This window comes from Festucalex cinctus, chromosome 2 (assembly GCF_051991245.1).
Source record: "Festucalex cinctus isolate MCC-2025b chromosome 2, RoL_Fcin_1.0, whole genome shotgun sequence".
Classification (NCBI taxonomy): domain Eukaryota; kingdom Metazoa; phylum Chordata; class Actinopteri; order Syngnathiformes; family Syngnathidae; genus Festucalex; species Festucalex cinctus.
In genome coordinates, this window is record NC_135412.1 from 40,767,698 (window position 1) to 40,794,211 (window position 26,514).

The following is a 26,514-nucleotide window of genomic DNA, read 5'->3' on the forward strand; positions in this document are numbered from 1 at the left end:
CTACCATGCATGTCTTTGGAATGTGGGAGGAGACCGGAGTACCCGGAGAAGACCCACAGGGGCACGGGGAGAACATGCAAACTCCACCCAGGAAGGCCAGAGCCTGGACTCGAACCGGAGTCCTCAAAACTGGGAGGCGGACGTGCTAACCACTCGACACCGTGCCGCCCCCATTATTTATCAATTATTTTTAATTTTAAAAGTGATAGCTGGATTGCGGAGGCATATATATTTAGCCACGGACACAATATACAGTTCTTATTATTTCAGTGTAGTGATGGGAACATAATTCACCCACGGAACGTTGGGACGAAGGGGGAGTTCCGGGTGGGAGGAGTTGGTTAGGATGAAAGGATAAAAGGACGAAATGTTGGCCTGTGAGCCTCGCGCAGAGTGTGGAGTTGCTGTTAAACACTGAGAAGCTGATGTCAATAAAATGCCAGTCTTTGGCTCCAGACTTCAACACTCCGCCTCCCGTCACTACTTGCTTCATTGGTGACCCTGACATCCGCCTCGTTGACGTTTCCGAGGCTGATAATTTGATCGAATTGAGCGACATGGCGAACTACGCTGGTCTCAAGATACCGGAGTTTTGGGAGTCGGCCGCAGCGACGTGGTTTGTACAAGCTGAAGCTCAGTTTGCCATCCGAGGAATTACAGACGATTCCACGCGCTACTACCACGTCGTGTCCGCGCTCGGGAGCTCCACGGCAGCCAGAGCCGTGAGTTTTATCACCTCTCCCCCGGAACGGGATATGTACACGGGGCTCAAAGCGTACCTCCTTAAGACCTTCGAGCTTTCACGGCCGGAACGGGCTCGCCACCTTTTCGCCATCCAGGGCCTGTGGGACAGTAAGACAAAATGCTGAACCTGTTTGGCGCAGAGGAGCCGAACTTTTTGTTCATTGAACTGTTTCTGCGCCACATGCCTCCTCATGTCCAGACAGCGCTAGCGAACACTACCATCTCCGAGCCACGTGCTCTGGCGGAGGAAGCTGAACGTTTTTTCCTGGCCACCCAGCGTTACAACCACGAGGTCTTGGCCTCTGCGCGCGCCTTCCCAGTCCCGGTGGCAGTCCCGGCGGCCGCAACTGCACCTCATAAGCACGCGCTGCTGTGGATGGCCGATCAGCCCCTGGCTTATGCTATTTTCACGCACATTTTGGAACCAAGGCGAAGAGGTGCCGCCCCCTTGCTCCTTTGTTGCGTCGGAAAACGGCAACGCCTCCACTCAGTTGCAGCTGTGAGTGGGGCTGCAAAGTGCCAGCTGCTGTTTATCAAGGACACCCTCTCCAGACTCAAATTCCTTTGTCACTCTGGCGCCCGCAGAAGCGTGTTGCCTGCCTCGGCTGAAGATGCTGCCGGGGGCACTCACGGCCCGCACCTGTCAGCGGCCAACGATGCACCTATCCGGACCTACGGCACTAAGACAGTGGATGTATGTTTTGGGGAGCGCCGATTCACTTGGGACTTTGTCACTGCGGACATTTCTTTTCCCCTTCTTGGCATGGACTTTTTGTGTGCCCACAGTCTACTGGTGGATGTTAAAAATGGCCGCCTGTTGGACGCTTTGACGTTTTCCACTGTTGCTTGTGGGTGTGATGTGGAGACGTTTGAGGGCCTCGCCAGCACGCTCTCAGATGACGACGTGTTCATGCGGCTTCTTGGAGAATTCCCCAACCTGACCACGCCTACATTTTCAGCCACTTCTACCAAGCATGGGGTCGAGCACCACATCAAGACCGTGGGCCCGCAGGTTCACGCTAAGGCCCGACGCCTCAACCCTGATAGATTGGCTACAGCTAAGTCCGAATTCGCCAACATGGAACGCCTTGGCATAATTCGTCGTTCGGACAGCCCGTGGGCCTCGCCTCTCCACATGGTTCCGAAGTCGGACGGCGGCTGGCGACCATGTGGAGACTATCGCCCCCTCAATGATGCCACGGCGCACGATCGCTATCCGGTCCCGCACATACAGGACTTCTCTGCCCACCTGGCAGGTGCGAAGCTGTTTTCCAAGGTGGACTTGGTACGGGGCTATCACCAAGTTCCGGTCCACCCCGCCGATGTGCCTAAGACTGCTGTGATAACACCTTTCGGACTGTTAGAGTTTCTCAGGATGCCATTCGGCCTTAAAAACGCGGCCCAGTCTTTTCAGCGTCTCATGGACTCTGTTCTCCGGGACATGCCGTTCATCTTCGTCTACTTGGATGACATCCTTGTGGCCAGCTCCTCCATCGGAGAACACCTTTCACACCTCCGGCAGCTTTTCTCCAAGCTCAGCCAGGCTGGACTGATTATTAACCGAGCTAAATGTGTCTTTGGTGTGCCTCATCCAATTCCTCGGCCACCTCATCAACGAGGACGGTGCCACCCCGCTCCCGGCAAAAGTGGAAGCTGTTGCCGCTTTTCCTAGACCCCGGACGGCCCAGGGTCCCCGTCAGTTCCTCTGGATGGTGACTTTTTACCACAGGTTCATCCGCCACGCTGTCCATGTGATGCACCCGCTTTACGACGCACTTAAGGGTGTGGCTCCTAACCGTGCGGTCGACTGGACGGATGTGAGAGTCAAGGCTTTTGAAGAGACGAAAGCCGCGCTGTCCCGAGCGGCCTTGTTGGCCCACCCGCACCCGGATGCCCCGGTCGCCCTCACTACTGACGCATCCGATTTTGCCGTCGGGGCCGTTTTGGAGCAGCGCGTCGAAGGTGCGTGGCAGCCGCTCGCCTTTTTCAGCCGCCAGATAGTCCCTCGGGAGCGCAGGTACAGCACGTTCGTCAGGGAGCTCCTTGCTGTCTGGCTTGGCGATCCGCCACTTCCGCTTCATCCTGCAGGGCCATGAGTTCACGGTCTTTGTCGATCACAAGCCCCTCACCTTCTCCATGTCGAAGTTGTCCCAGCCGTGGTCCGCGCGGCAACAGCGCCAGCTGTCGTTCATATCTGAATACACCACGGACATCCGACATATCGCTGGCAAGGACAACGAGTCTGTCCAGGGCAACCGTCAACACGGTACAGCTGGGCCTCGACTTTTCCCGGATGGCGGCCGACCAGGCTTCCGATCGTGGCACCCAGTTGCTTCGGGGCTCCGACACCAGGTTGCAAGTTAAAAGGGTGGCGGTTGACGACTCCGGAGTCGAGCTGTGGTGCGACGTCTCCATGGGAAATGGAGCATGGTGCCAAGACTATGGTCGTGGATGTTGGGGGCCGTTCCGAAACTGTTTCTGTTGACAGGCTTAAGCCGGCTCATGTTGACCTGGCCGGACCCTTGGACTTGCCCCGTGCCCCCCGCCGCGGCCGCCCCCCTGGGCTGCGCTTGGTGGACCGTGCGGGGTCCCTTCCAGTTGTTCCTGCATCCCCGCCAGTTGGTGCGCAGGACTGTTCTGATGTTTCTGCTGTGCCCCTCCCGCCCGCGCTCCCTGGGTACTTTACCCGCAGGGGTCGGGCAGTTTTGCCGCCCCGTCATCTGGAGTTTGATTATGGGTGAATTCTGTGGGGGGCTTGTGTAGTGATGGGAACACAATTCACCCACGGAACGTTGGGACGAAGGGGGAGTTCCGGGTGGGAGGAGTTGGTTAGGTTGAAAGGATAAAAGGACGAAATGATAGTTGGCCTGTGAGCCTCGTGCAGAGTGTGGAGCTGATGTCAATAAAACGCCAGTATTTGGCTCCAGACTTCAACATTCCGCCTCTGACTCCCGTCACTACTCGCTACATCAGTCACATAAAACCGACTAAATGCGCGCGTGTGTATTTATTTATTTTTGGGAGCACAGTGGAGAAACATTGAAGGAACATTCAAGAACAGGAACGGTATATTCAAAAAATAAATAAACTTATGGTTTGCATGTTGCACTGGCATGAGTAGATGAATTTTGCTGCGCTTCCTAGACATCACGGGAGGGGAGGGGCGAGACGTACGTGTAAATGACGTGATCACGCACGCGTCCGACTCCTCCGATCTGCCCTTGAAGCTTCCTACAACTCCTGCTAAAATGGTGGCATACTGGAGACAAGCGGGACTCAGGTGGGGAAAAGGACGTTGATGACACGCATTTTTAGTTTTTTTAAACGATTGACGGATGCATGAATAGGTGTAACGTAATCTGTTAGGTCTTCAGTGTTAAGGTTTTGACGGAGCTTTGCTAGTTAGCCGCTATGCTAATGCTAGTTGAAGTCAGCTCGTCCACACGTTCACGGTTTGACTTGTGCTGCTTCTCGTGCCACCGACTATTCAAGCCGTGCTATGTTCATGAATTAGACATTCTGCCACGTATCGACATATGCGTTGTTGTTGTTTTTGTTCTTTATATAGCTTTCTCTTTAACGTGCCGCTGGTGCTGACCGACTGTGTGTTTGTCCTCTGTGCAGCTACATCCGCTTCTCATCTATCTGTGCCAACGCGGTGCGGGCAGCCCTCAAGCCACAATTGAAAGGTGAAGCGATGAAGGCGGCCGAAGCCAGTGTGAAAATAGTCAAGCCCAAAACAGCATGTAAGTTCACGTTCTGAATACGTGCGTCGTTCAACACCCATTGATTCATTTTGTTATGCACTTTAATTTCACAATTTCCTCAACATGAAAAATCTCATCGCTCACCATCACACAACGATGTTGTAAAATGTATTAATACTGAATTGATGATCAGTTTACTCACAAATTGGCCTGCCTTACTCTGTGTGAATCTGACCCCTTTTAATTGAATATTAAGCTAACAGGAAGTCACGAGTTACTCTGTTGGATGAATGGTGGTGAATGGCAGGTGGATACACAGGTTGTGCATTTAATTGTTTTTACTAGAAGTGACTGACAAAGTGAGCGTACCAAATACGATTTGATTTTGATTCGCAAGAGTTGAGTTTGATTTGTTTTTTTGTTTTTTAAAATTCAATTCACTTCAAATCCGTTATTAATTATGGAATAACAAGTGTTCTTAATTATCAAGGATATGATAAAAACTCCACAAACATCCATCCATCCATCCATTTTCTTGACCGCTTATTCCTCACAAGGGTCGCGGGGGGTGCTGGCGCCTATCTCAGCTGGCTCTGGGCAGTAGGCAGGGGACACCCTGGACTGGTTGCCAACCAATCGCAGGGCACACAGAGACAAACAACCATCCACACTCACAAGCACACCTAGGGACAATTCGGAGCGCCCAATCAACCTGCCATGCATGTCTTTGGAATGTGGGAGGAGACCGGAGTACCCGGAGAAGACCCACGCGGGCACGGGGAGAACATGCAAACTCCACCCAGGAAGGTCCGAGCCTGGACTCGAACCGGAGACCTCAGAACTGGGAAGCGGACGTGCTAACCACTCGACTACCGTGCCGCCCTCCACAAACATTAAATTCCAAATTAAATTTTGCAGAGGAAGTAACTGGTTAAATGATTTAGTGTTAGAATCACTTAAGTGTTTTCCAAACATTGGCATCAGCAAGGATGAGATGAAAATATTTTCTTAATTCTACTTCAATAATTATAAATATAAATTAAAAAGATTCTGAATTGTCTTCATGTACAATAAGTCAAGGTTTCATAAATGTAAGAAAATACTTTTAAATTCATGTGAACAGTAAATGTCAAGCAAACAATACATCCAAACAATCTTGGCCTTTACAATTCTAAAAAACATTTAAAATTTATGGGGGAAAAAGCGATTAAAATAATCGATTCATGGTTTTATGAAATCAATATCAGGGTCAAAAAGGAAAATTGATTCAGTATTGATTATTCAATGTTTTTAAACCCAGCCCTAAAAATATGTGCCTTGGCTCAAATGTTGAGAAACACTAAAACAGGTTAACCATCATATTAGAATAGAAACGACTCTCAAGAGGTTTAACTTTCACAATTATTGGTTTATATGAGGACAGTGCATATCTTTATGGACATAGTTGTGTTGATAATGAAAATGGAGTGCAATCCTTTTAAACACAGATCTGGTTCCAACTTGTGTATGCATTCCTAATGAAATTTCACATGTAATTACCATACCTTATTGTGTTGGGTAGTCTGCATAACCAAATTTTTTTCTGGTTTGAAAAATGTTTAGACCAAAAGATTTGCTTTAGTAATATATTGCAAGGTCTCGTTTTCTCTGCATTTCATTCAAAGTGCACCTGGTCAAGGTAGCCTCAAAATGTAGTCACAATTGTCGATTTGTATTTCATATTCAGAAAAGTGCCTGCTCTGTTCTAGGCATTTATTTCATTTCATTTCATGTCTGCAGGATGTGCTCCTGTGATGTAGAACGCTTCCAACTGCAACTGTCTGAAAAAAGATGGAGGACGATGTGATGTTCTGAAGAGACACGATAACAACAGAATGGAAATTCCCTCCCTGTTATTTGTAATTAAAGTTAAAATAAACCGGATTCATGCTAAGACTGATTATTTTATTTTATTAATTTGGATTGACATTGTTTTACACATGATAAAAACTTGGAACAAAACGTTATTTTGCTAAAATTGTAAACTTTGGGAAAATATATTTAAGTGTGTAAGACTTGCAGTTTAGTGGTTTGTACAGAGGAAATCCAAAACCAGGATGCAATGCTTTCAAATAGGTTTTTAGTCAAAAAACCCCAAAAGGAACAAAAAATTTCAAATAAGAATTGAGGAACACTGGACAGAATATGGTGAAAATTAACATGAATTTTTGTGTGCATATTTTCAACGGCCGAAAATACAAAGAGTCCATTTTTGCCTCAGTTGTTTCAAGACAGTAAACCACGCAATCTACAGCGTAACTCAATCGTGTCATTATTTATTTTCAATCCAACGGAAGTACTACGCAGAGCTGCCAATGTGGAGTAAAATTTTTGGCTGGGAAGTATGTTCGAACATACTCGCAGATACGTTCGAACATAGTCGCAGATACGTTCGAATATAGTCGCAGATACGATCGAACGTACTTGTAGGCTACATGCTACAAAGTTAGCAAACCTTCCCATAATGCCACCGGGTGTTATTTGCGCACGTGGGAGTGAAAACAAAACCCCATTTTTTAGGCATTTGGGCCACATTACCAATTCATTAGAAAATGAAGTAGACAAAAAACAGTATTCGTTCGGAACTTTTACGATTTATGTCTGCCGTGCATGATTAGGTTCATCATGTTTTTCGTCTACTTAATTTTCTAATGAATTGGTATTGTGGCCCAAATGCCTAAAAAAAAATTGGGTTTTGTTTTCACTCGCGCATGTGCAAATAATACCATGTCGCCTTATGGGAAGGTATGCTAACTTTGTAGCATGTAGCAAGTATGTTCGAACATAATTGCGAGTATGTTCGAACATGATTGCGAGTATGTTCAAACGTAGTTGTGAGTATGTTCAAACGTATTTGCGAGTATGTTCAAACGTATTTCAATACGTTTGAACATATTTGCGAGTATATTCGAACATACTCGCCAGCCAAAAATGTTTACTCCACATTGACAGCTCTACGCTTCCATACAATCCCTATCAGAAATGCATGCAATCTGGTTGACCATTCATTGGTGTTCTCCTGGTTTCACGATTAAACCACTTAAAGTGTTAAGTGTCATGACACCAGACATTTGTATGATGTAAACTTCACCTTGCTTTGTTTATGTCCCATTTTGTTGTTAACACATCGACATCCATAATTTCCTATTTGAGTGATCTAAGAAGCAGCCCTTAAGTGGCAGAAGAGCTGACAGTTTTCAGCAACATATATTCAGCCGCATCCGTTGGAAAAGTCTACAGAAGAGCAGCAAGTCTAGCTGTCCTTCTCTCTGGTCATCTTGATCATGGTCTCGGGCGATCTGTAGAGGAAGATGAGCTTCTCGAAGAGCGTCTCCTCCAGCTCCATCTCTCCGGTCTCGCGCACCACAAAGATGTCCGTGCACAGCTTGAGGACGCGGTCCACGCACGGCAGCTCCTCAAACATGATGGAGCGCGAGATGCCGTTGAAGAACTCCCTCACAAACTTGCCGATGACAAGCACTACTGACATGTAGAGGCCCACGATTCTATGGAGCGAAAGGCAAAGCAAGAATTGTTCAAAATGTTATGTATTGTATTTTTCAAAGATCAAAACGCTGAGGTGTCTCACACCGGTTACTTACCCGTGTCCGGCCAAAAAACCCAGACTAGATGGGCTGACTTTGTCACTGAACACCACGATTTCGATGCTGTCACACTTGTGGTCAGACGAGACAAGCGTCGGAGTACACTCCTGTACCATCCACCATTGGCCCGCCTCCCGCTGTGAAGTGCTGTTGACTTTTCGGAGTCTGATTGACAAGGGTCTGAAGAAAGCCAGGAGTTCTGGACGGTCAGTATGGCCTGTGGGCAGCACAAATGGCTTCACTGTTAGCAAATAGCAGTACAACGACATAAAATGGTTTTAAACTGTAGCTCATGTTTCTATTACTACAATTACAATAGTGTAAACTTGGATGCTAGTACTTAAAAGCTTGCTACTGTAAATTGAAAAGTGGGCTAATTTATGTAGACAAAACGGCATGTTTATTCAATCATTAACATTGCGTCATCAAAAAGAGCCACTCATTTTCAACACTTGAGAACTGAACTGATTGATTTCCAAACAAAAGTGTGTGATGACTGTTATTAATATGGAGGACCAAAACTGCCAAATTCGAAATAAATAATTGACTAAAAATGAATACAAGTTGTCTAAAAACTTAAGTCGCAAGTTGAGGTGACAGTGGACACGATCGTCGTCCATTGCTGGAGCTCTCCATTGCAAGCCGGCAAGACGTCCTTGTTCGCCGAGCTGCTCACTCGACCAACGGCGGAGTCCAACCCCACACGCGCTTAGGACCGCCCCCTCATTTGAATAACATTTCGACTTGGCAGTACGGCCCAAAACTGCCAAAATTCAAAATAAATAAATGAATAAATGACAAAAAGTGAAAATAAAAACGGGTTTTCCATTTCCATTTTTTTAATATAATTGTCACATATTTATTTATATTCATTTTTATTTTCACTTTTAGTCACGTATTTATTTATTTAGGAATTTTTGTTTATTTTGAATTTTGGCAGTTTTGGTCCTCCATAATTAAAGCATCAACTAACCAATGTTCATCCTGGTTGCCATTTTGGACTCTGGTCCTTTGGGACCCCTGAGGAACTTTGGCAGCAGAGTGTTAATGATCCTACCAGGACAGAGAAGCAGATCACCAGTTAGACGACATTTCTTTGTGTCCCCCCCAATTCAATTAAAAATTATTTCATTCTTCAGAGGAAAAAAAAGAAATAAAAGGGGACAGAAAGAGCTGAAACTTATATCTGCCGCTGATCAACACACAATGATCAACAAAATAAATGACAGCAAGCAGTCAAGTTGCTTTCAAGGTAACAAACAAAATGATTCAATAGCATGACCTTGTGCTATATATTTCTCCAGTACAGTATTTGTGCTTTTATAATTTTTAAAAAAAAATGTACTGAGATGATTTAGTTTTATAATCCAGATTTTTTCACAAAGTGACACCTTGAGTTTGAAATTTGTTTTGTTTTGTTTTGTATTGTATTTAGGTTTGGAAAAAATTCTGTTCCTCTTAATTTGTACTCACTTTCCCCTTATTTGAATTTGATTTGTATGTTAATTGGTAAGGTTTCATTGATGGGCTTTATACACTAAACTCCATCACCTCATTACATTTGAAAGTTTTTAGTTGTATAAATATTGGATTCGCGTGGTCACTGTATCCACATCCGAAAGCGACTCGAATAGCACATTTCTATCCACTTGAGGCTGCGTGTTGTGACTATCCGGATTGTCATTGACTGTGACTCACACATGTTCGCTGCTGTTGCCTTTCAGCATGTGGACTATTTCTTCCTTCAAGGCCTTGTCTTCAAACTTCACCGTGTTTTCCCCCACTGTCTCGGCATTCATCGATATGGAGGCATTTCTAAAACAGTATTAGGATATAGTATGTAAAATGCCTGTAAAAAACCAAATACATTCATCCAGCCTGACCTGAGCAGTGTCCATCGTAACGTCATGTATAAATGAGGGGAGTTGCTGAGCTCCTCAATCATGGCCTCCCGACTGGCCGGGCTGATGCTCCAAAGTAGGCTGGCATCACTCTTGATCTTTGCAACAATAATGTCTTCAGCCTCATAGTTCATTATGAACTGCATAGCCGACTTGAAGAGAGACAATAAACAAAAGCAGCCAGTTAGCATCCAATACGTAGAGGTTCATGTTCTTCTACCTTTTTGTCTTCTGTTTTTGGATTTGTTTTTATAATTTTTTCAGACTACATTTTTCTTACATTTAAATGTTAAAGTACGACTAATTGTCACACATCTCAGAGAGGTGAAATTTCTCCAAATTTGACCCATCCACTGAGGGAGCGGCAATGTTTTTTTTTTTTTTTTTTTTTTTTCATTTTTATAGTCTTCAGTATGACCCAGCCAGGGATTGAACCCACGACCTCCCCGTCTCAGGGCACCACGACCTCAGGGCAGACACTCTCCCACTAGACCACTGTGCTGTTTTAAATTTCTCTGCCTTTCTGTCAAGTTTCTGACATTTTGGGCAATTTTATGGACGTGTATGGTCATTTTCTACCTATTCTCTCCTCTCCTTTTTTTTTTTTTTTTTTTAATATATTTTATGTCTATTTTTTTACATTTTGTCCTGCCTTTTTCTTACAGTCTATTTTTTTACATTTTTGGCAATTTTGTATACATTTTATGGTAATTTTCCAGATTTCTTCTTTTGTTTTTGGACTTTCTATGGTTACTTTTTTTTTTTTTAAGAGCTCAGAATTGTTCATTCGGTAGTCTTACCGATTCAACGTCTTATCATCATTGCTCTCTCTTTTTTTTTTTGCGTGCATGTGTGCACGTGCGTGCGTTTGTGTGCGTGCGTGCCAATACGTATAAATTTATACTCATTAATTCACCTAAAACCTCCTAAAAATCCCATTACCCTTCACCTTAACCAGGTACTTCAGAGTTTCGCCAGAGTCGTGAGGTTCAAATGGTCAGGAGACCAGAGAAAAGGTCAGAAAAGATAAAAAGAAAAGAAAGATAAATCAAAGTGAAATCCAGCACCGACCAAACACTTCCTGCCTTCCCCATGGTTACAAAATCAAAGTTTTACGCCAACCCCAGAAGCCTCTAAATTCCAACAAATTAACGAGATCTCAAGAGACCAGAGGAAAAACTAAAGAGAGGAAGGAGGGAAGGATCGATGAGGCAGAGTGAGATCCATAGAAACCAGTCCATCCAGTCCATCAAAGTGAAATCCAGCACCAACTGAACACCTCCTGCTTGGTTACAAAACCAGAGTCTTACGCCAAACCCAGAAACCTCAAACTTCCAATAAATTGAGGAGATCTCAAGTGACCAGAGGAAAAACTAAAGAGAGGAAGGAGGGAAGGATGGATAAAGCAAAGTGAGATCCACAGACACCAGCACCCACTAATTCAACGAGCAGTGGGAGGGAGAGGCGAATTCTGTTTGAGTTTCAGTAGATGCTGGTGTGATGGATCTGGCATGTATAAGGACCGCCACCAAAGTGTCATGGTTCGGTTCTCAGCCTGTTGTGCTTGTGTGTGTGTGTTCCAGTGCCTGCAACAAGGGGGGCGTTCCCCAGCTCCGCACCTGCAGCGCATTGACAATCAAGGCTTTAAAAGGACTCCGAGGAGCACAGCACTTCGTCGGATTATTATTTGCTCACTAGTGTGTCCAAGTGTTCTCCGCGTTTCCAAGTTGTGCTAAAGTCATAGAATCTGTTTTCGTCATCGATTTACTCTGTATTCACGTGTGTATATCCGCGTCGCTTTCTGTTGTTTACTTCGTTTTTTTTTATTGTTTCCGCATTCCATTTCGAGTAGTCCTTGCCGGGTGCAAGTGTTTTGTGTTGGTTATTCTGTCCTTGCCTTTTGCAAGTGTTTTTTGTTACATTCGTGTTCCTTGCCGTTGCAAGTGTTTTATGTTACATTCGCGTTCCTTGCCGGTTGCAAGTGTTATGTATTACATTCGTGCTCCTTGCCTTTTGCAAGTGTTTTTTGTTAAATTCGTGTTCCTTGCCTTTTGCAAGTGTTTTCTGTTTCCTTCGGGTTCCTTGCTGTGTGCAAGTGATTATTGTGATCCGCGTTATCTTGCCTGCGAGCAAGATTTGCTTCTTCGGTTGATCAAAGGAATAAACCGTGATTGTTTTCCTCTTCTGAGCCTGCCTTTTTGGGATCCGTTTTTCTTCGACTCAGCCGAGTCGTGTCAGAATAATCCGACCATGGATCCCGCAGACTCAGAAAGGGTGAGACGGGCGTTGGCCAGTCAGGGACAACGGGTTGGGCAAACCGAGACCACCTTGGCCGGTCTTCAAGAGGTGGTGGGCAGGCTTGCTCATCGTTGTGAGGAGATGTTCGGGAGGCTCGAGCACCTCAGTTCCCGCGGAGAGCAGAACCCGGAACTTACGCGTTCGGACACTGCCATTTCGGCGCTCCCGGTTACGCATAGAAAACCCGTTTTGCCCCACCCGTCACGCTACGATGGACATCCTGGAGGTTGCGGTCAGTTTTTACATCAGTGTTCACTCATTTTTGACCAGCAACCATTTACTTACGCTCGAGATCAGTCCAAAGTAGCGTTCGTTATGAGCCTCCTGACTGCTCAAGCCGCTACCTGGGCTATGGTGGTGAGCAACGCGCGACCAGACCTTCGGTCCTCTTTCCCAAATTTTGTGGGTGAATTTCAACGCGTGTTCGATCATCCGGTTAGGGGGAGAGAGGCCGGGGGTCGGTTGCTAGATTTAGTACAGGGGGAAAGAGATCGGTCGCTGATTATTCCATCGAGTTTCGTATTCTGGCCGCCGAGAGCGGGTTTGGAGACTGTACGTTGCGGAGTGTCTTTCGTCGGGGACTGAATACACAACTCAAGGATGAACTGGCAGTCCGCGACGACACGAGCTCTTTAGAGGGACTCATTGAACTTACGATCCGTTTGGATAATCGGATACGGGAACGGGGCCGAGAACGTGCCGTTGAGCGGCGTGGAGCAGCCGTAACCGAGGACATGTCCAGACTCTCCCTCAACGACGTCGCCGAAGCACGCACCCTTCCTGGACCTCCGGACAATGGAGGGGAGCCCATGCAAATGGGTGGTGGACGCCTGCACCCAGAGGAGCGTCGTCGCCGGTGGCTCGCTGGTGCCTGCCTGTACTGCGGTCAACCGGGGCATCGAGTGGCGTCGTGCCCAGCGCGACCTTCCCGCAAGACGCGACCGACCGCTCGACTGGGGGGCCGGGCCGATCAGCCCCTGAAGTCCGAGCAGGAAGCAGACCAGGGTAAGCATGAACCGGGGGGAACCGAACCAAGCCCGCCGTCGGGGTCTTCACTCAGTGATAAACGGCTAGAATTGTCGGGGGAGCTGTCGGGATACGGGTTGAGTGTTAGGGTAAGTGCGTTAATCGATTCAGGGGCAGATGATTGTTTTATTGACCCGTGTGTTGTAGACGCATTAGGAAGCCCGGTAGAGACCTTAGAAAAGGTCAAAAAGGTTTTCGACCTCAACGGGCACCTGCTGGCGGAGGTACGACTGTCTACCGGCCCTCTCAACTTGAGACTCTCGGGAAATCACGAAGAGAGAAGGAGGTTTTTTATTATGCCGTCCCGTTCTGCGCCCCTAGTGTTGGGCCTACCATGGCTTAGAACGCATAATCCAGATATCGATTGGGAAAAGCCGGCGTTAGAGAACTGGAGTCCCTTCTGCCATGCCCACTGTTTGAAGTCGGCAGGAGGGACAACATCGGTGCCAGCTAGTTTAACTCCAGAAGCGGTATGTCTAGATAACGTTCCCGAGGAGTATCATGACTTAAGTAAGGTCTTTAGTAAAGATCGTGCACGAGCATTGCCGCCCCATCGTCCGTATGATTGTGCGATTGACCTGATTCCCGGTGCACCATTGCCGGGTTCACGGTTATGTCAGGTGTCCCAGCCGGAGCCAGACGCCTTACGGGAGTATATTACTGAGTCGCTAGCGTCTGGTCAGATACGCCCGTCCAAGTCTCCCGTAGGAGCTGGTTTTTTCTTTATCGAGAAAAAAGATAAGACACTCCGTCCTTGCGTCGACTATCGTGGTCTAAACGATATCACTATTAAGAATAAATATCCCCTTCCCTTGCTTGACTCAGCATTTGCTCCGTTGCAATCGGCCCGAATTTTTTCTAAGCTAGACCTGCGAAGCGCCTATCATTTGGTGAGAATACGGGAAGGGGACGAGTGGAAGACTGCTTTTAAGACGTCACTCGGACACTTTGAATATTGTGTTATGCACTTTGGTCTGACAAACGCCCCAGCAGTATTCCAATGTCTAATTAATGACGTCCTTAGGGACATGTTGAACACTTTTTGCTTTGTTTACCTCGATGATATCCTGATCTTCTCACGCGATATTCATGAGCATAGGCAACATGTCCGCCTGGTCCTCCAGCGCCTATTAGAAAACCGGCTCTACGTGAAGGCAGAGAAGTGCGAGTTCCACGCCAAGTCTGTGCAGTTCCTGGGTTTCATTATCGAGGGAGGGCAACTGCGGGCGGATCCGGTAAAAACTCAAGCCGTGGTCGAGTGGCCGACCCCCAAAACCCATAAACAGCTACAACGATTTTTGGGATTCGCTAATTTTTATCGTCGCTTTATCAAAGATTATAGCTTACGGGCTGCCCCCCTTACTAAACTGACGTCGAGTAAAGTACCCTTTAGGTGGTCACCTGTTGCTGAAGATGCATTTTTGAAATTGAAACAGCAGTTTGTAAACCCGCCAGTGCTCATCCACGCTAATACCGATCTGTCTTTTGTGGTCGAGGTTGACGCGTCGGATTCAGGAGTGGGGGCGGTCCTGTCCCAGCGGTCGCCAGAAGACGGGAAGCTCCATCCCTGCGCCTTCTTCTCCCGGCGACTGAGTCCAGCAGAGGCGAACTACGACGTCGGGAATAGGGAACTTCTGGCAATCGTCTTGGCTCTACAAGAATGGCGACACTGGCTGGAGGGCGCCAAGGAACCCTTTAGGGTGCTGACGGACCACAAGAACCTGGCATACCTTCGGTCAGCCAAAAGACTTAACTCGCGGCAAGCACGTTGGGCCTTACTGTTCACAAGGTTCAACTTTGTCGTGGACTACCGCCAGGGATCCCGGAACCAGAAGCCAGACGCTTTGTCCCGGATCTACGATGCGGCCACGCCGGAGGCAGGAACTGAACCGGTCCTACCCGCACATTGTTTTGTGGGGGCAGTTCGATGGGAGGTCGAGAAGCGAGTCACTGAAGCCCAGGAAGGGCTCGCTGTGCCGGAGGAGTGCCCGGCAGAGAAACTGTTTGTTCCTGACCCGGTGCGGGCGGAGGTCCTACGGTGGGGGCACACCTCACGAGTGGCATGTCACCCAGGGATCAACCGGACTCTTGCCCTGATCGGCCAGCGGTTTTGGTGGGCCGACATGAAAAAGGACGTCACGGAATTCGTCAAGGCATGTACCGCTTGTGCGTGCGGGAAATCATCCCACCAGCCGCCGATGGGACTGTTAAGGCCGCTACCCATCCCGGCGCGGCCTTGGTCACACATCTCATTAGACTTCATCACCGGCCTCCCCCGGTCAAGGGGAAACACGGTCATTATGACAGTGGTTGACCGGTTTTCGAAGCTGACTCACTTTGTTGCCCTCTCCAAACTGCCATCATCCTGGGAGACTGCTCAACTCCTCGTCCGTCATGTCTTCCGTCTTCACGGCATTCCAGTGGACTTGGTGTCCGACCGGGGTCCTCAATTCGTCTCCCAGGTCTGGAGGAAATTCTGTAAGCTGTTGGGCGCCACAGTCAGTTTGTCGTCTGGATATCATCCCCAAACCAACGGCCAGACGGAGAGGGCCAACCAGGACCTTGAAGCTGCTCTACGATGTGTTTGCCTGCACAACCCGGAATCCTGGTCTTCGCACCTCTCCTGGATCGAGTACGCCACGAACACTCTGCCGTCCTCTGCGACAGGTCTCTCACCCTTCAAGGCGGCGTACGGCTACCAGCCACCTCTGTTCCCTTCACAAGCAGGTCCCGTCGAACTGCCCACCATCCAACATCACCTCCGGCGGGCCCACAAGGTATGGCGGGAGACCCGAGCGGCACTATCCCGCTCAGCGGCCCGCAATAAGGAGATTGCGGACCGTCGGCGGCGTCCGGAGCCCACTTACCAGCCAGGAGACAAGGTCTGGCTCTCATACCGGGACATGCGTCTGGCTGGTTGCTCGAAGAAGTTGGGTCCGCGCTACATTGGACCATTCGAAATACTCACCGTCATCAACCCAGTAACTGTGAAACTCCGTCTTCCGCCTTCACTCAAGGTGCATCCAGTATTCCACGTTTCCCTCCTCAAGCCAGAGACTCCCAGCCCGCTGAACCCGCCTGCACCCGCTCCGCCTCCTCCCCGAGTGGTCGATGGGGATCCTGTCTACACGGTCAAAGAAATCTTGGACTCTAGGCGCAGGGGCCGGGGCTTCCAGTACCTGGTCGACTGGGAAGGTTACGGACCAGAGGAGCGGCAATGGGTCCCCCGCTCCTGGATCCTTGACCCGTCTTTGCTCGACACTTTCCATGCTGCTCATCCAGATAAGCCAGGTGGTCCGCCAAGGGGCGTCCGTTAAGGGGGGGGTACTGTCATGGTTCGGTTCTCAGCCTGTTGTGCTTGTGTGTGTGTGTTCCAGTGCCTGCAACAAGGGGGGCGTTCCCCAGCTCCGCACCTGCAGCGCATTGACAATCAAGGCTTTAAAAGGACTCCGAGGAGCACAGCACTTCGTCGGATTATTATTTGCTCACTAGTGTGTCCAAGTGTTCTCCGCGTTTCCAAGTTGTGCTAAAGTCATAGAATCTGTTTTCGTCATCGATTTACTCTGTATTCACGTGTGTATATCCGCGTCGCTTTCTGTTGTTTACTCCGTTTTTTTGATTGTTTCCGCATTCCATTTCGAGTAGTCCTTGCCGGGTGCAAGTGTTTTGTGTTGGTTATTCTGTCCTTGCCTTTTGCAAGTGTTTTTTGTTACATTCGTGTTCCTTGCCGTTGCAAGTGTTTTATGTTACATTCGCGTTCCTTGCCGGTTGCAAGTGTTATGTATTACATTCGTGCTCCTTGCCTTTTGCAAGTGTTTTTTGTTAAATTCGTGTTCCTTGCCTTTTGCAAGGGTTTTCTGTTTCCTTCGGGTTCCTTGCTGTGTGCAAGTGATTATTGTGATCCGCGTTATCTTGCCCGCGAGCAAGATTTGCTTCTTCGGTTGATCAAAGGAATAAACCGTGATTGTTTTCCTCTTCTGAGCCTGCCTTTTTGGGATCCGTTTTTCTTCGACTCAGCCGAGTCGTGTCACAAAGAAAGAAGCCGTCAACCCCGGCCCAGCAAAGCGAGCACCGCCCCCCCCGGAATCCCCCCGGAATCCCCCGGGCCGCGGCAGCACCAAGGCCACCCCCATGCCACCCGGGCGGACACCGGTCGGAGAGCCGACCCAGACGCCCGGAACACCCCCGCCCCCGCCCCGGCCCACACCCCCGAGCCCAAGGCCACAGAACGAGGCCAGGCGGGCCCCCACAGCGCCCCACCGGTCCCCAGGCCCCGCCCCCCTCTCCCCACGACCTCCCCGCACCCCACCCAAACCCGCCACCCACCACGACCCAGGCCCCGCCACCCCCCGGCCCCCAAACCCCTGAACACACCCCGACCCCCAACAACCCCCACCACCCCCCCACCCCTCGAAGCCCGCCCCCGAAACCCTTATTATTTAATTATTATTTAATCATTATTAGTATTAATTAATTATCATATAAATAATTAATTTAAAGAATATTTTAACTTAAAGGTGCTGTCTGCCGGATTCATTCAGGAAAATGCACTTTTTAAATACAGGATGTACACACTTTAACTTTCTCTCAGTCTACACCTGTATTTTTGTTAACCTTTTGTGGTAATTTCGTCCTAAACCCCCACCTCCCCAGCCTGTAATTTGCCATTTTGTGATTGTTTTGTAAACAGCGGGATGTTTCAGTGGAAAGACAGTGTTTACAACCCTCCAGCCAATCGCAGAGCGGGGGGTGGCGTGTCGCAAACGTGTCAGCTGCGTAACTTGCACAATTTGAAAGCACGCACAAATTTTTTATTATTTTTTTTTCCACTCACTCACCCACAGAAGCTTAGTGTGTGAATGAGTGAGTGAAGAAAAAAAAATCCTGAGTGAATCCGGCAGACAGCCCCTTTAAAAAATACAAAATAATGTATTCATTTCTACAGTTTTTTTTTTTTTTTTTTTTTAAGATCCACAGGGAGCAGCAGGAGAGGCACATGCGGCTCCACAGCCGCATGTTGCAGACCCCTTTAGTAGTGGTAGTAGTAGTAGTATACCTCTAATTAAAAAAAAAAAAAAAAAAACTTAGATTGCAGGTTACTGAATATACGAAATTACTGTGAATTACTGAATTAGTCATTTGCTTTGGTAAAGAAGAGAAGCTCATCTCACTGGGTAGGTTGCGTAGATTTTGGTGAGTCGGTTGAATGCCGCTTCTGAGTATGAAACTAAATTCTGCTCCTGGGCGCTCATGGTGAACAGGGGCTGCAAACACATGGAGTGACCCGTGATAAATACACTTGTGGCATTGTGTACACATCCATACCAATTATGACAGTAACAACAACTATTACTGCAGTATACACTTTCTAGATGCCCAGTACTCTATATTGTGTAACAAATGTCCCTGGCCACTACTCGAGTAAATACGACAAAGTGAATATCAAAGAAAGACACGAGAATTCCTCCTGACCTCATATCCAGCAATGCTGAGTTGAATGGAGACGTCAACAGGCTGATTTGTGACACCGGCTGCTGATTGGATGAGAGACATGAAGAGCAGTGGGAACCAGATGATGCTGATGAGAGCAAAGATGAGGAGTCCTCCCATGCCGTATTTCACCACCTTCTTTTTCTTCTGTCCTGGCGGGTGGGGGAATTTCTGAAACAATGATCAATCAGTAAGAAATAAAATACTGCCCATACAGCTTTGTTGAAGAGTTTGAGGTGGGGAAACAGTTAGAATTTTTGTGTAGACTTTATTTATTCTTAATCATTTAGGTCTAGTAGCACAGTGCGTTTCCAAGTATTGCCAAATGCCACCTTACAAAATAAAAAAAAATAAAAAAAAAATCATGGTGCTGGACTTCTTTCCAAATGTACAACAGTGATTTTTTTTTTCTTGTCTTGAATGACTGTTTTTTTTTCTGCCCAAAATTCTGTAGAATTAATTCAGAAATCTGTTTCTTAATACATGTTTGAAGATAATTGCTGCAAACATACAACAATTTAAAACTATTTAGCAGAGTTACTGGAGACACAGTGTTCCCTCGTTTATCGCGGGTGTTACGTTTCAAAAACTACCTAGGCTGCGATGATGGAAATCCACATTAATTAAAAAAAAACAATCCCGTTAATTATACATATTTTCGTTTATTATATGTTTTTTCGTTTTGGTATGATTTTTACTTTATTATAAATGCTTTTTCATTCATCATATATGTTCTTTTTTCATTTACATTCATTGTTTCCATTAAAAGTATGTTGTTTTTTTTATTTGCTTATACAGCACAGTATATATATATATTTTTTCATTTATTATACAGGACTGTCTCAGAAAATTAGAATATTATGATAAAGTCCTTTATTTTGTGTAATGCAATTAAAAAAACAAAAATGTCGTACATTCTGGATTCACTTGGAGACACTTGCAGGTGTTTCAAGTTAATTAGACGATTCAAGTGATTAATTCAATAGCCTACTAGTATACTTTTTCATGATATATGAGATAGAATATTTGAGTTTTGTTTAAGCTGTAAGCCATAATCAGCAATATTAAGATAATAAAACAATAAAAGGCTTGCAATATTTCAGTTGATTTGTATTGAATCCAGAATGTACGACCTTTTTTTTTTTTTTTTTAATTGCGTTACAGAAAATAAAGGACTTTATCATAATATTCTTATTTTCTGAGACAGTCCTGTATATGTTTTTTTTTTAGTTTTGGATGATTTTTACTTTATTATAAATGCTTTTCCATTCATCGTGTATGTTCTTTTTTCATTTACATTTTTTTTTTCATTAAAAGTATGTTGTCGTTTTTTTATTTACTTATACAGCACAGTATATATATATATATATATTTTCATTTATTATATGATTTTTCGTTTTGGCATGATTTTTAGTTTAGTATGATTTTTTTTTTATTCATAATTTGTCTTGTTTTTTTTCATTTACAGTCATTTTTTTCCATTAAAATTATTTTTAAAAATGTACTTATTATACAGCACTGCAGTGTATATTTTCTATGTCCAGAATGCAATGTCATGGAGCGATGGGACAGACACCGTTGCAAAGGTCTCGTTAAGTCGAATCCGCGGATGCCCGTATGTCCCCGGTCGGACGTAGAGTTTGAGCGATACGGCCGCGCAGAGACCAAACAAAATAAACAAACCAAAAAGCATGCTGTAAAAAATCAGCAGTATAGCATTCATTGTTTTTCACCATTTTGGTTTCTCAGATCTTTTGTGTTTGGCTAAAATTCCAGTGACAAACTTGGACATCTGTCTGACATGACGTTACTTTTTCAGACTCCCTCCAGCACTTGAGGATGAAAATATTGGCATAGATGTCTTCCACACAGATCCAGCTGGACAAGGACAGAGTGGTATCGGTCCAAACCCAGTCCATCACGGCCCTTAACTCCGTCAGGAAGGGCACCAAGCGAAACCTGACAGAGGTTAAGGGAAGAGAAAATACATTAAAATGTCACATCATGTGTTCATTTTACTCCTTAAAAGTTCTAGTTAAAGAGAGAGAGCACATGTGTACCCTTGGAAGAGGAAGAGATTGAGGTAGTTGAAGTTCTTGGTGAGGAAGTTACCCAGGATGCGATTTGGGTAGCCACACTTGATCTGGTACGCAGATAGGCCAAAGTAAATACACTTTACAAAGTACCACAGCTGGGCGACAGGATTACGGTTGAACCTCCTGTGTGCGGAACACAAGACATTGAAGTGGACATCTGTGGTTGTTCACTATTCCAAATGAATGAATCAACCTTTTACCTCTCAGTGACCCCGGGTAAGATAAAAAACATCCAAAAGTGTATGCCGAACACTAACACCACCTGGAAAACACACTTTCCCAACAGAGATTTCTTCAGGTAGAGCGCCCGGTCCACTATCATTGTACCAAACTGGATGAGCAACATGACCAGGAAGGCTTCAGGGACCTGGTCCTCAGACAGGGACTCCGTGATATCGGCTGCTGCAGAGTATTTCTACACATAAAGAAGAGCATCAGTGATGCTCAGTTCAACACTATTACAAACAACAAAACATATTCATGATGTTCAATGCAATCAGTATTGGCTGATGTAAACATAAATAAACAAACATAAATGTCACACGTGATTCTCAGTTACGTACTCCAAAGGCCCAGTATCCATATATAGTCACGATGAAGTTGACGACGTCGATGAGAAACATGAGAGCGTAGACGTCACACACGGGACTGTAGTCTGGGTGGATGATGTCATAGAAAAACTGCCTTATGGGTAAGTAGACGTGAAGAACCCTGAAACGAATAAAAATATATTACATGAATTCTATCTATCTATCTATCTATCTATCTATCTATCTATCTATCCATCTATCTACCCATCTATCCATCATCCATCCATCCATCCATCCATCCATCCATCCATCCATCCAATTTCAATGGCAAATGAGATTTTTAAGTAACACCCATTTTTGTTTAGGAACACGTTGCCATTTTGTGTGTTTATAAAATGCCTTTTTTTTTTTTGTCATGCAACTCTCAAACTTGATATTAGGGTGGTGGTGGTAGTGGTTACACACTTCCTTGCTCAAAGGTCACGTTTGATTTCTAAAATGGATCGTTGGGCATGTTTATTTGTAGATAAGATTTAATAAAATAAAAAGTTACAATGCTTGTTATATATAAAATATTTCATTTTAATGATGGAAATAACCACTCTTATTTTAATACTATTTAGAAAAAAATTAAGTACAATTTATTTTTTGTAGATTGTTTGATAAAATAAAATTTAAAAAAAATAAATGTGTTTGTGAAACTGGTTTAGTTTACTCATATTTCATTAGAATTATTTTATTGACATTTAAAATGAACAGTTTTGTCATGATGAAGTTTAGGTGATAGCTACATTAATAAATATTAGTGCTGTCAAAGTTAACGCGTTAAGTGATTAATTAATCACAAGGAATTATCGCATTAATCATGTATTAACGCAGATTAATCACACTATAATTTTGACCACAGATGATCCTTTAGCTTGAGGTTGTCTTTGAGCAATAAACATAACTACATGCATTAAAGTAAATCATTTAATAAATGTTTGTGACATTCAAAATATTTGTTTATGTCAAACTACTGGGGTCATTTTTTTCCATTTTAAATTATGCAAGCAATTAACTGATTAAAAAAGATGAGGTTGTGTGCAGTGGATCAAATAATGATGAAGACGTCCTCATAACATTAAATGTCGAGAAAATTAATACATGTAGGTACATAACGGGTGTTCTTTAAATTTGGCGATCAAAAAAATGTTGATAAAAAGCCTTTTTAATTAAGTGATTAATTGTTATTAATCAAAATTCTAAGAGGTGATTAATCTGACTTAAAAATTTAAGCATTTGACAGCTCTAATAAATATGCTCATTTTTTTCCAGAATATTTATTTAAATATGGATTTAAAAAAAAATAGGTTAAATTAACCAAGTCCAGGCTTCGGCCTTCTTGGATGGAGTTCTCCCCATGCCTGCGTGGATCTTCTCCGGGTACTCCAATCTCCTCCCACATTCCAAAGACATGCATGGCAGGTTAATTGATAACTCTGAATTGTCCCTAGATGTGATTGTGAGTGTCGATGGTTGTTCGTCTCTGTGTGCCCTGGAATTGGCTGGCGACCAGTCCAGGTAGTCCCCCGCCTACTGCCCGAAGCCGGCTGGGATAGGCTCCAGCACCCCGTGACCCTTGTCAAGAAAATGGATGGATGGAAAAATTAAATTAACAGAACAATGTGATTGGCTGGCATTGGCAACCAGTCCAGGGTGTCGCTCCCAAAGAAAGTCGGGATCAGAACCAGCATGCCGGCAACGCAAGTTAGGAGAAGCGGTTCAGAAAATGAATGGATGGACTCAAATGCAACAAATACTTCTCTTGATACCGTAAATGGTGGGTGGGCCTTGTATGACCCGTGGGCCATTTGCAAAACCCCGCGTACTGAAACATGAAATAAAATCAAGCCAATTTCCAGTGTGCCACATTGTGGTGAAGGCCTTGCATTTATGGCCTGACCCATCTGAGAATCAAAACCTGGATTTTAAGATTTGAACATCCAACTAACAAAAGCTGTTTTACTCACACTTCAATGACGGTGGTTTTAACTTGGAGCATCCTCTCTCTAATCAGCTGCCTGATCCTCTGTCTCCTGGTCAGCGGGGCCTTTTGCCGACGCCTTTTCTTCTTCTTGTTGTTCTCCCTCTTGGGCTTGCCTACTAGAGAAGAAAAATGAAGAAGTCATGTGAAACCTGCATTCAAAATGTAATGGACATTTGTAGGTGCAAAGTTTTAGCACCATCAGATTCTGTCGAGGTCCCTCTCTTCAGCTTCTGGAAGATGGAGGTAGTGGACGACTGAAAAGGGAGGAACTTGAGCCGGCGTAGTTGTTTCTCTTTTTCTCCGCCAGTAATTTTCTTTTTGTCCACCTTCTTCTTCAGCTTCTTGAAGAAATCGGGCATCTCCACTTCCTTGTTGTCCCACAGTCCGTGGCACTGTTTAGTCATTGACACATTGTACAGTCTATTCTTTATTGGCATGCACACCATAAACAATGTGTGGACAAGAATCTTGGGATACAGCTCAATTCATTCAACAAATCTTATTATCAAGAATAATATCCAAACATATTGCACGTAAAGCACATCATGTTATATGAACCTTGAGAATGGAGCGGTGGAAGAAGAGGGCAAGCAGTTGAATGAGGTCAAAGAGGACATAGCCGTCCTTCTTTTCCACCCCGATGATGTTGGGCATGGCAAAGGGACGTTCGGCATTGATGCCTCGGTAGGCAGAGGTGGTCCAAGGGAAGAAACCGAACTGGAAGAAATACTTCACCACCACGTTCAGCTGAAAGAAACATGGAAAGATCAAGACTTTTTTTGAAGGGAATTTATCAGACTAAATAAATTGTCATTAGGTGGGATGTTTAAAGGACTATAAATGATAATTCATCAGATAACTGCCATAAATACATTGTTTTATTACATTTGTTTTGTGAATTTGTCCTCCTATGATTGCGGATGATGTTTTGTGAGTTACGCTAATGTGACTGAACGATGTTCCTGCAAGAGTCGTTTGGCTTCTTTTTAAGAATGTTAATTTATTTTCAGTTTTGAGACTGTTTACAATCATAAAATCCAACTTTGACATTTTTGTTTATTTTTTTAAACATTGATGTTTTAAACTGTTTTTAGGTTCATGGATTCAATATTTTATATAAGAATTTCTAAGGATCTACTGAAATCCTGAATCTGTACAAATACATTATATACGGTACTGTATATTGCGTCTTACATTAATACTTAACAATATGCATAACTTCATATGTTTATGTGGCTAAAAAGCTAAGTGTGGGGAGCCACTGTCGCAAATGCAGTCAATGAATGGGGCAATCATTTCACTCTCAAAAACCTACACTCTCCTTTATTTTGGCATCATTTCCTCGCTACTGCTGCAGCGGCCAGGGCAATACGCTTCTTCCGTGAAAAGCGTGACATGTTACAGAAGCGTATTGCATTCACTTGAAAAAAAAAAACGTTTTTCTGACTTATTTTTTTGGGAGCTTTGTTTTTTTTGAATAATTATTTTTATTGTCTGTTTTATTTCCATTTTTTTCCCCCTATTTCCTCCTGTTTTTCTGAAATTTTTTTCCCCCTGTTTTTTGGAATATTTTTTTATGACAAAAAAATATTCAGTAAAACAGAAAGAAATATTCAGAAAAACCCCCCAAAGCTCCCCGAAAAAAATAGTCAGGAAAAAAAAGGAGTTTTTTTTTGTTTTTGTCCCCCCCCCCAAGTGAATACAATGCGCTTCTGTATGGACATGTGGTTAAATAAAAATAATGTAGTACAGTATACGTGGTGCCTCAAAATGTTTCCTCATGAGTACACAAGGGTAGACTATTTTTTGCTGGACAGCTTTGTTTTTTTTTAAAGTATTTTTTTTCTGTTTTTCTAAATATTTTTTTCCCTTGTTTTTTGAAAAAAAATATTCAGAAAAAAGGAAAATTAAAAAACAAAACAAAAACAAAAACAAAGCTCCCCGAAAAAAAATTGTCAGAAAAACTGGAGTTTTTTTTTTTTTTCTCTTCCCCCAAATGAATGCAATACACTTCTGTTTGGACATGTGGCTTAATAAAAAATAATGTAGTACATACAGTATACGTGGTGCCTCAAAATGTTGTTTCCTAATGAGTACACAAGGGTAGCAGTTCTTTCATTGTCGTGAGGTGGAATGGGAGTCACTGACTGTATTGTTCCTCTACTTGATGATGTTCAGACAGACCTCAGTGTAGATGATTGCAGTCATCCAGAAGCGTTTGGTTGGCCGCGGCACAGACAGCATGGCCCACATGAAGATGAGGATGGGTAGGATGAGGGAGAGGAGCGACGCCGACACGATGTGGTTGAGGATGATTACAAAGTAGCACAACAACTCCGACTTGGACACCATGGTGTTGTAGAGGGCAAAGATAAGCTTCAGTGGCCTCGGAAGCGTCAGGAAAAACTTGTCGGACTCTGAGATCTCGTCATTTTCAAACATTCTGTGGGAAGAGGGGAAGACATGAACAACTTGAAATAGCAGCGTTTGCTTCTGATTGGCTAGTCTTGAGTTGACTGACTTGTTGAGCAACAACTCGCTGGCAGTGAGGTTCCTTCGTTCCTGACTTAATGGACTTGGTGACTCAGAGCCATTCACACTTATTTCTATGATTTCCTCCCTGAATCCAAGGGAGGTGCATTCTGGGTACTGTAGGTAATCATCTTCCTCAATTTGCTGGGATTCATCATGTAGCTCCTCCCTCTCCATTGCCTCATCTTGTTGTTGCTCCATTTCATCAGACTCCTCTTGTTCACTCCACTTTTCATCTTCATCTTCCTCCACATCCTCTTTTTCTTTTTCAATGGTGTCTGCCTCACACCTGCTGAGAGAAAACAGCATCATTGTGGTAGTTGACAGATCTTATTTGAGCAAGAAATGGTTTCTAACTTTTTTGCAACGTAAGGATTTTTATCTAAAGGGTTAATGAAACTGTTAACCCCATCACGAGGTAGGACAAGTACACAATAATCATGCTTTTAACCACGTTTACAATCAGATGTCATGTCCCACAGATGGGAAAACCAGGTCAAGAAAGTAAAAACCCAGT

General features: G+C 44.8%; 2 protein-coding genes across 2 annotated transcripts in view; one reads left to right on the forward strand and one right to left on the reverse strand.

Moving 5' to 3' along the window:
- Positions 1 to 3,888: 3,888 nt before the first annotated feature.
- Positions 3,889 to 6,384, forward strand: atp5f1e (ATP synthase F1 subunit epsilon). The gene is made up of 3 exons (XM_077515143.1): positions 3,889 to 4,024; positions 4,369 to 4,490; positions 6,231 to 6,384. Coding segments are annotated over exons 1-3 (156 nt in total). The 5' UTR covers positions 3,889 to 3,992; the 3' UTR covers positions 6,233 to 6,384.
- Positions 6,385 to 7,257: 873 nt separating this feature from the next.
- LOC144014842 (piezo-type mechanosensitive ion channel component 2) overlaps positions 7,258 to 26,514 on the reverse strand; it is a 112,605-nt gene continuing 93,348 nt past the window's right edge. Inside the window, exons 41-56 of the mRNA XM_077515144.1 lie at positions 25,987 to 26,286; positions 25,650 to 25,908; positions 24,024 to 24,212; positions 23,662 to 23,857; positions 23,449 to 23,581; positions 21,470 to 21,617; positions 21,107 to 21,321; positions 20,871 to 21,029; positions 20,622 to 20,769; positions 18,793 to 18,981; positions 18,492 to 18,584; positions 9,979 to 10,148; positions 9,794 to 9,910; positions 9,069 to 9,148; positions 8,093 to 8,312; positions 7,258 to 7,996 (exon numbers count right to left, since the gene is read on the reverse strand). Of these exons, the coding sequence (XP_077371270.1) occupies positions 7,744 to 7,996; positions 8,093 to 8,312; positions 9,069 to 9,148; positions 9,794 to 9,910; positions 9,979 to 10,148; positions 18,492 to 18,584; positions 18,793 to 18,981; positions 20,622 to 20,769; positions 20,871 to 21,029; positions 21,107 to 21,321; positions 21,470 to 21,617; positions 23,449 to 23,581; positions 23,662 to 23,857; positions 24,024 to 24,212; positions 25,650 to 25,908; positions 25,987 to 26,286 (2,869 nt within the window). The 3' untranslated portion in view covers positions 7,258 to 7,743. The remainder of the gene's footprint in view (positions 7,997 to 8,092; positions 8,313 to 9,068; positions 9,149 to 9,793; positions 9,911 to 9,978; positions 10,149 to 18,491; positions 18,585 to 18,792; positions 18,982 to 20,621; positions 20,770 to 20,870; positions 21,030 to 21,106; positions 21,322 to 21,469; positions 21,618 to 23,448; positions 23,582 to 23,661; positions 23,858 to 24,023; positions 24,213 to 25,649; positions 25,909 to 25,986; positions 26,287 to 26,514) is intronic.

Coding starts and splice junctions, on each gene's coding strand:
- atp5f1e (XM_077515143.1), top strand. CDS start 3,993: ATGGTGGCATACTGGAGACAAGCGGGACTCAG. Junction 4,025..4,368: donor TGGAGACAAGCGGGACTCAG/GTGGGGAAAAGG, acceptor TCCTCTGTGCAG/CTACATCCGCTTCTCATCTA.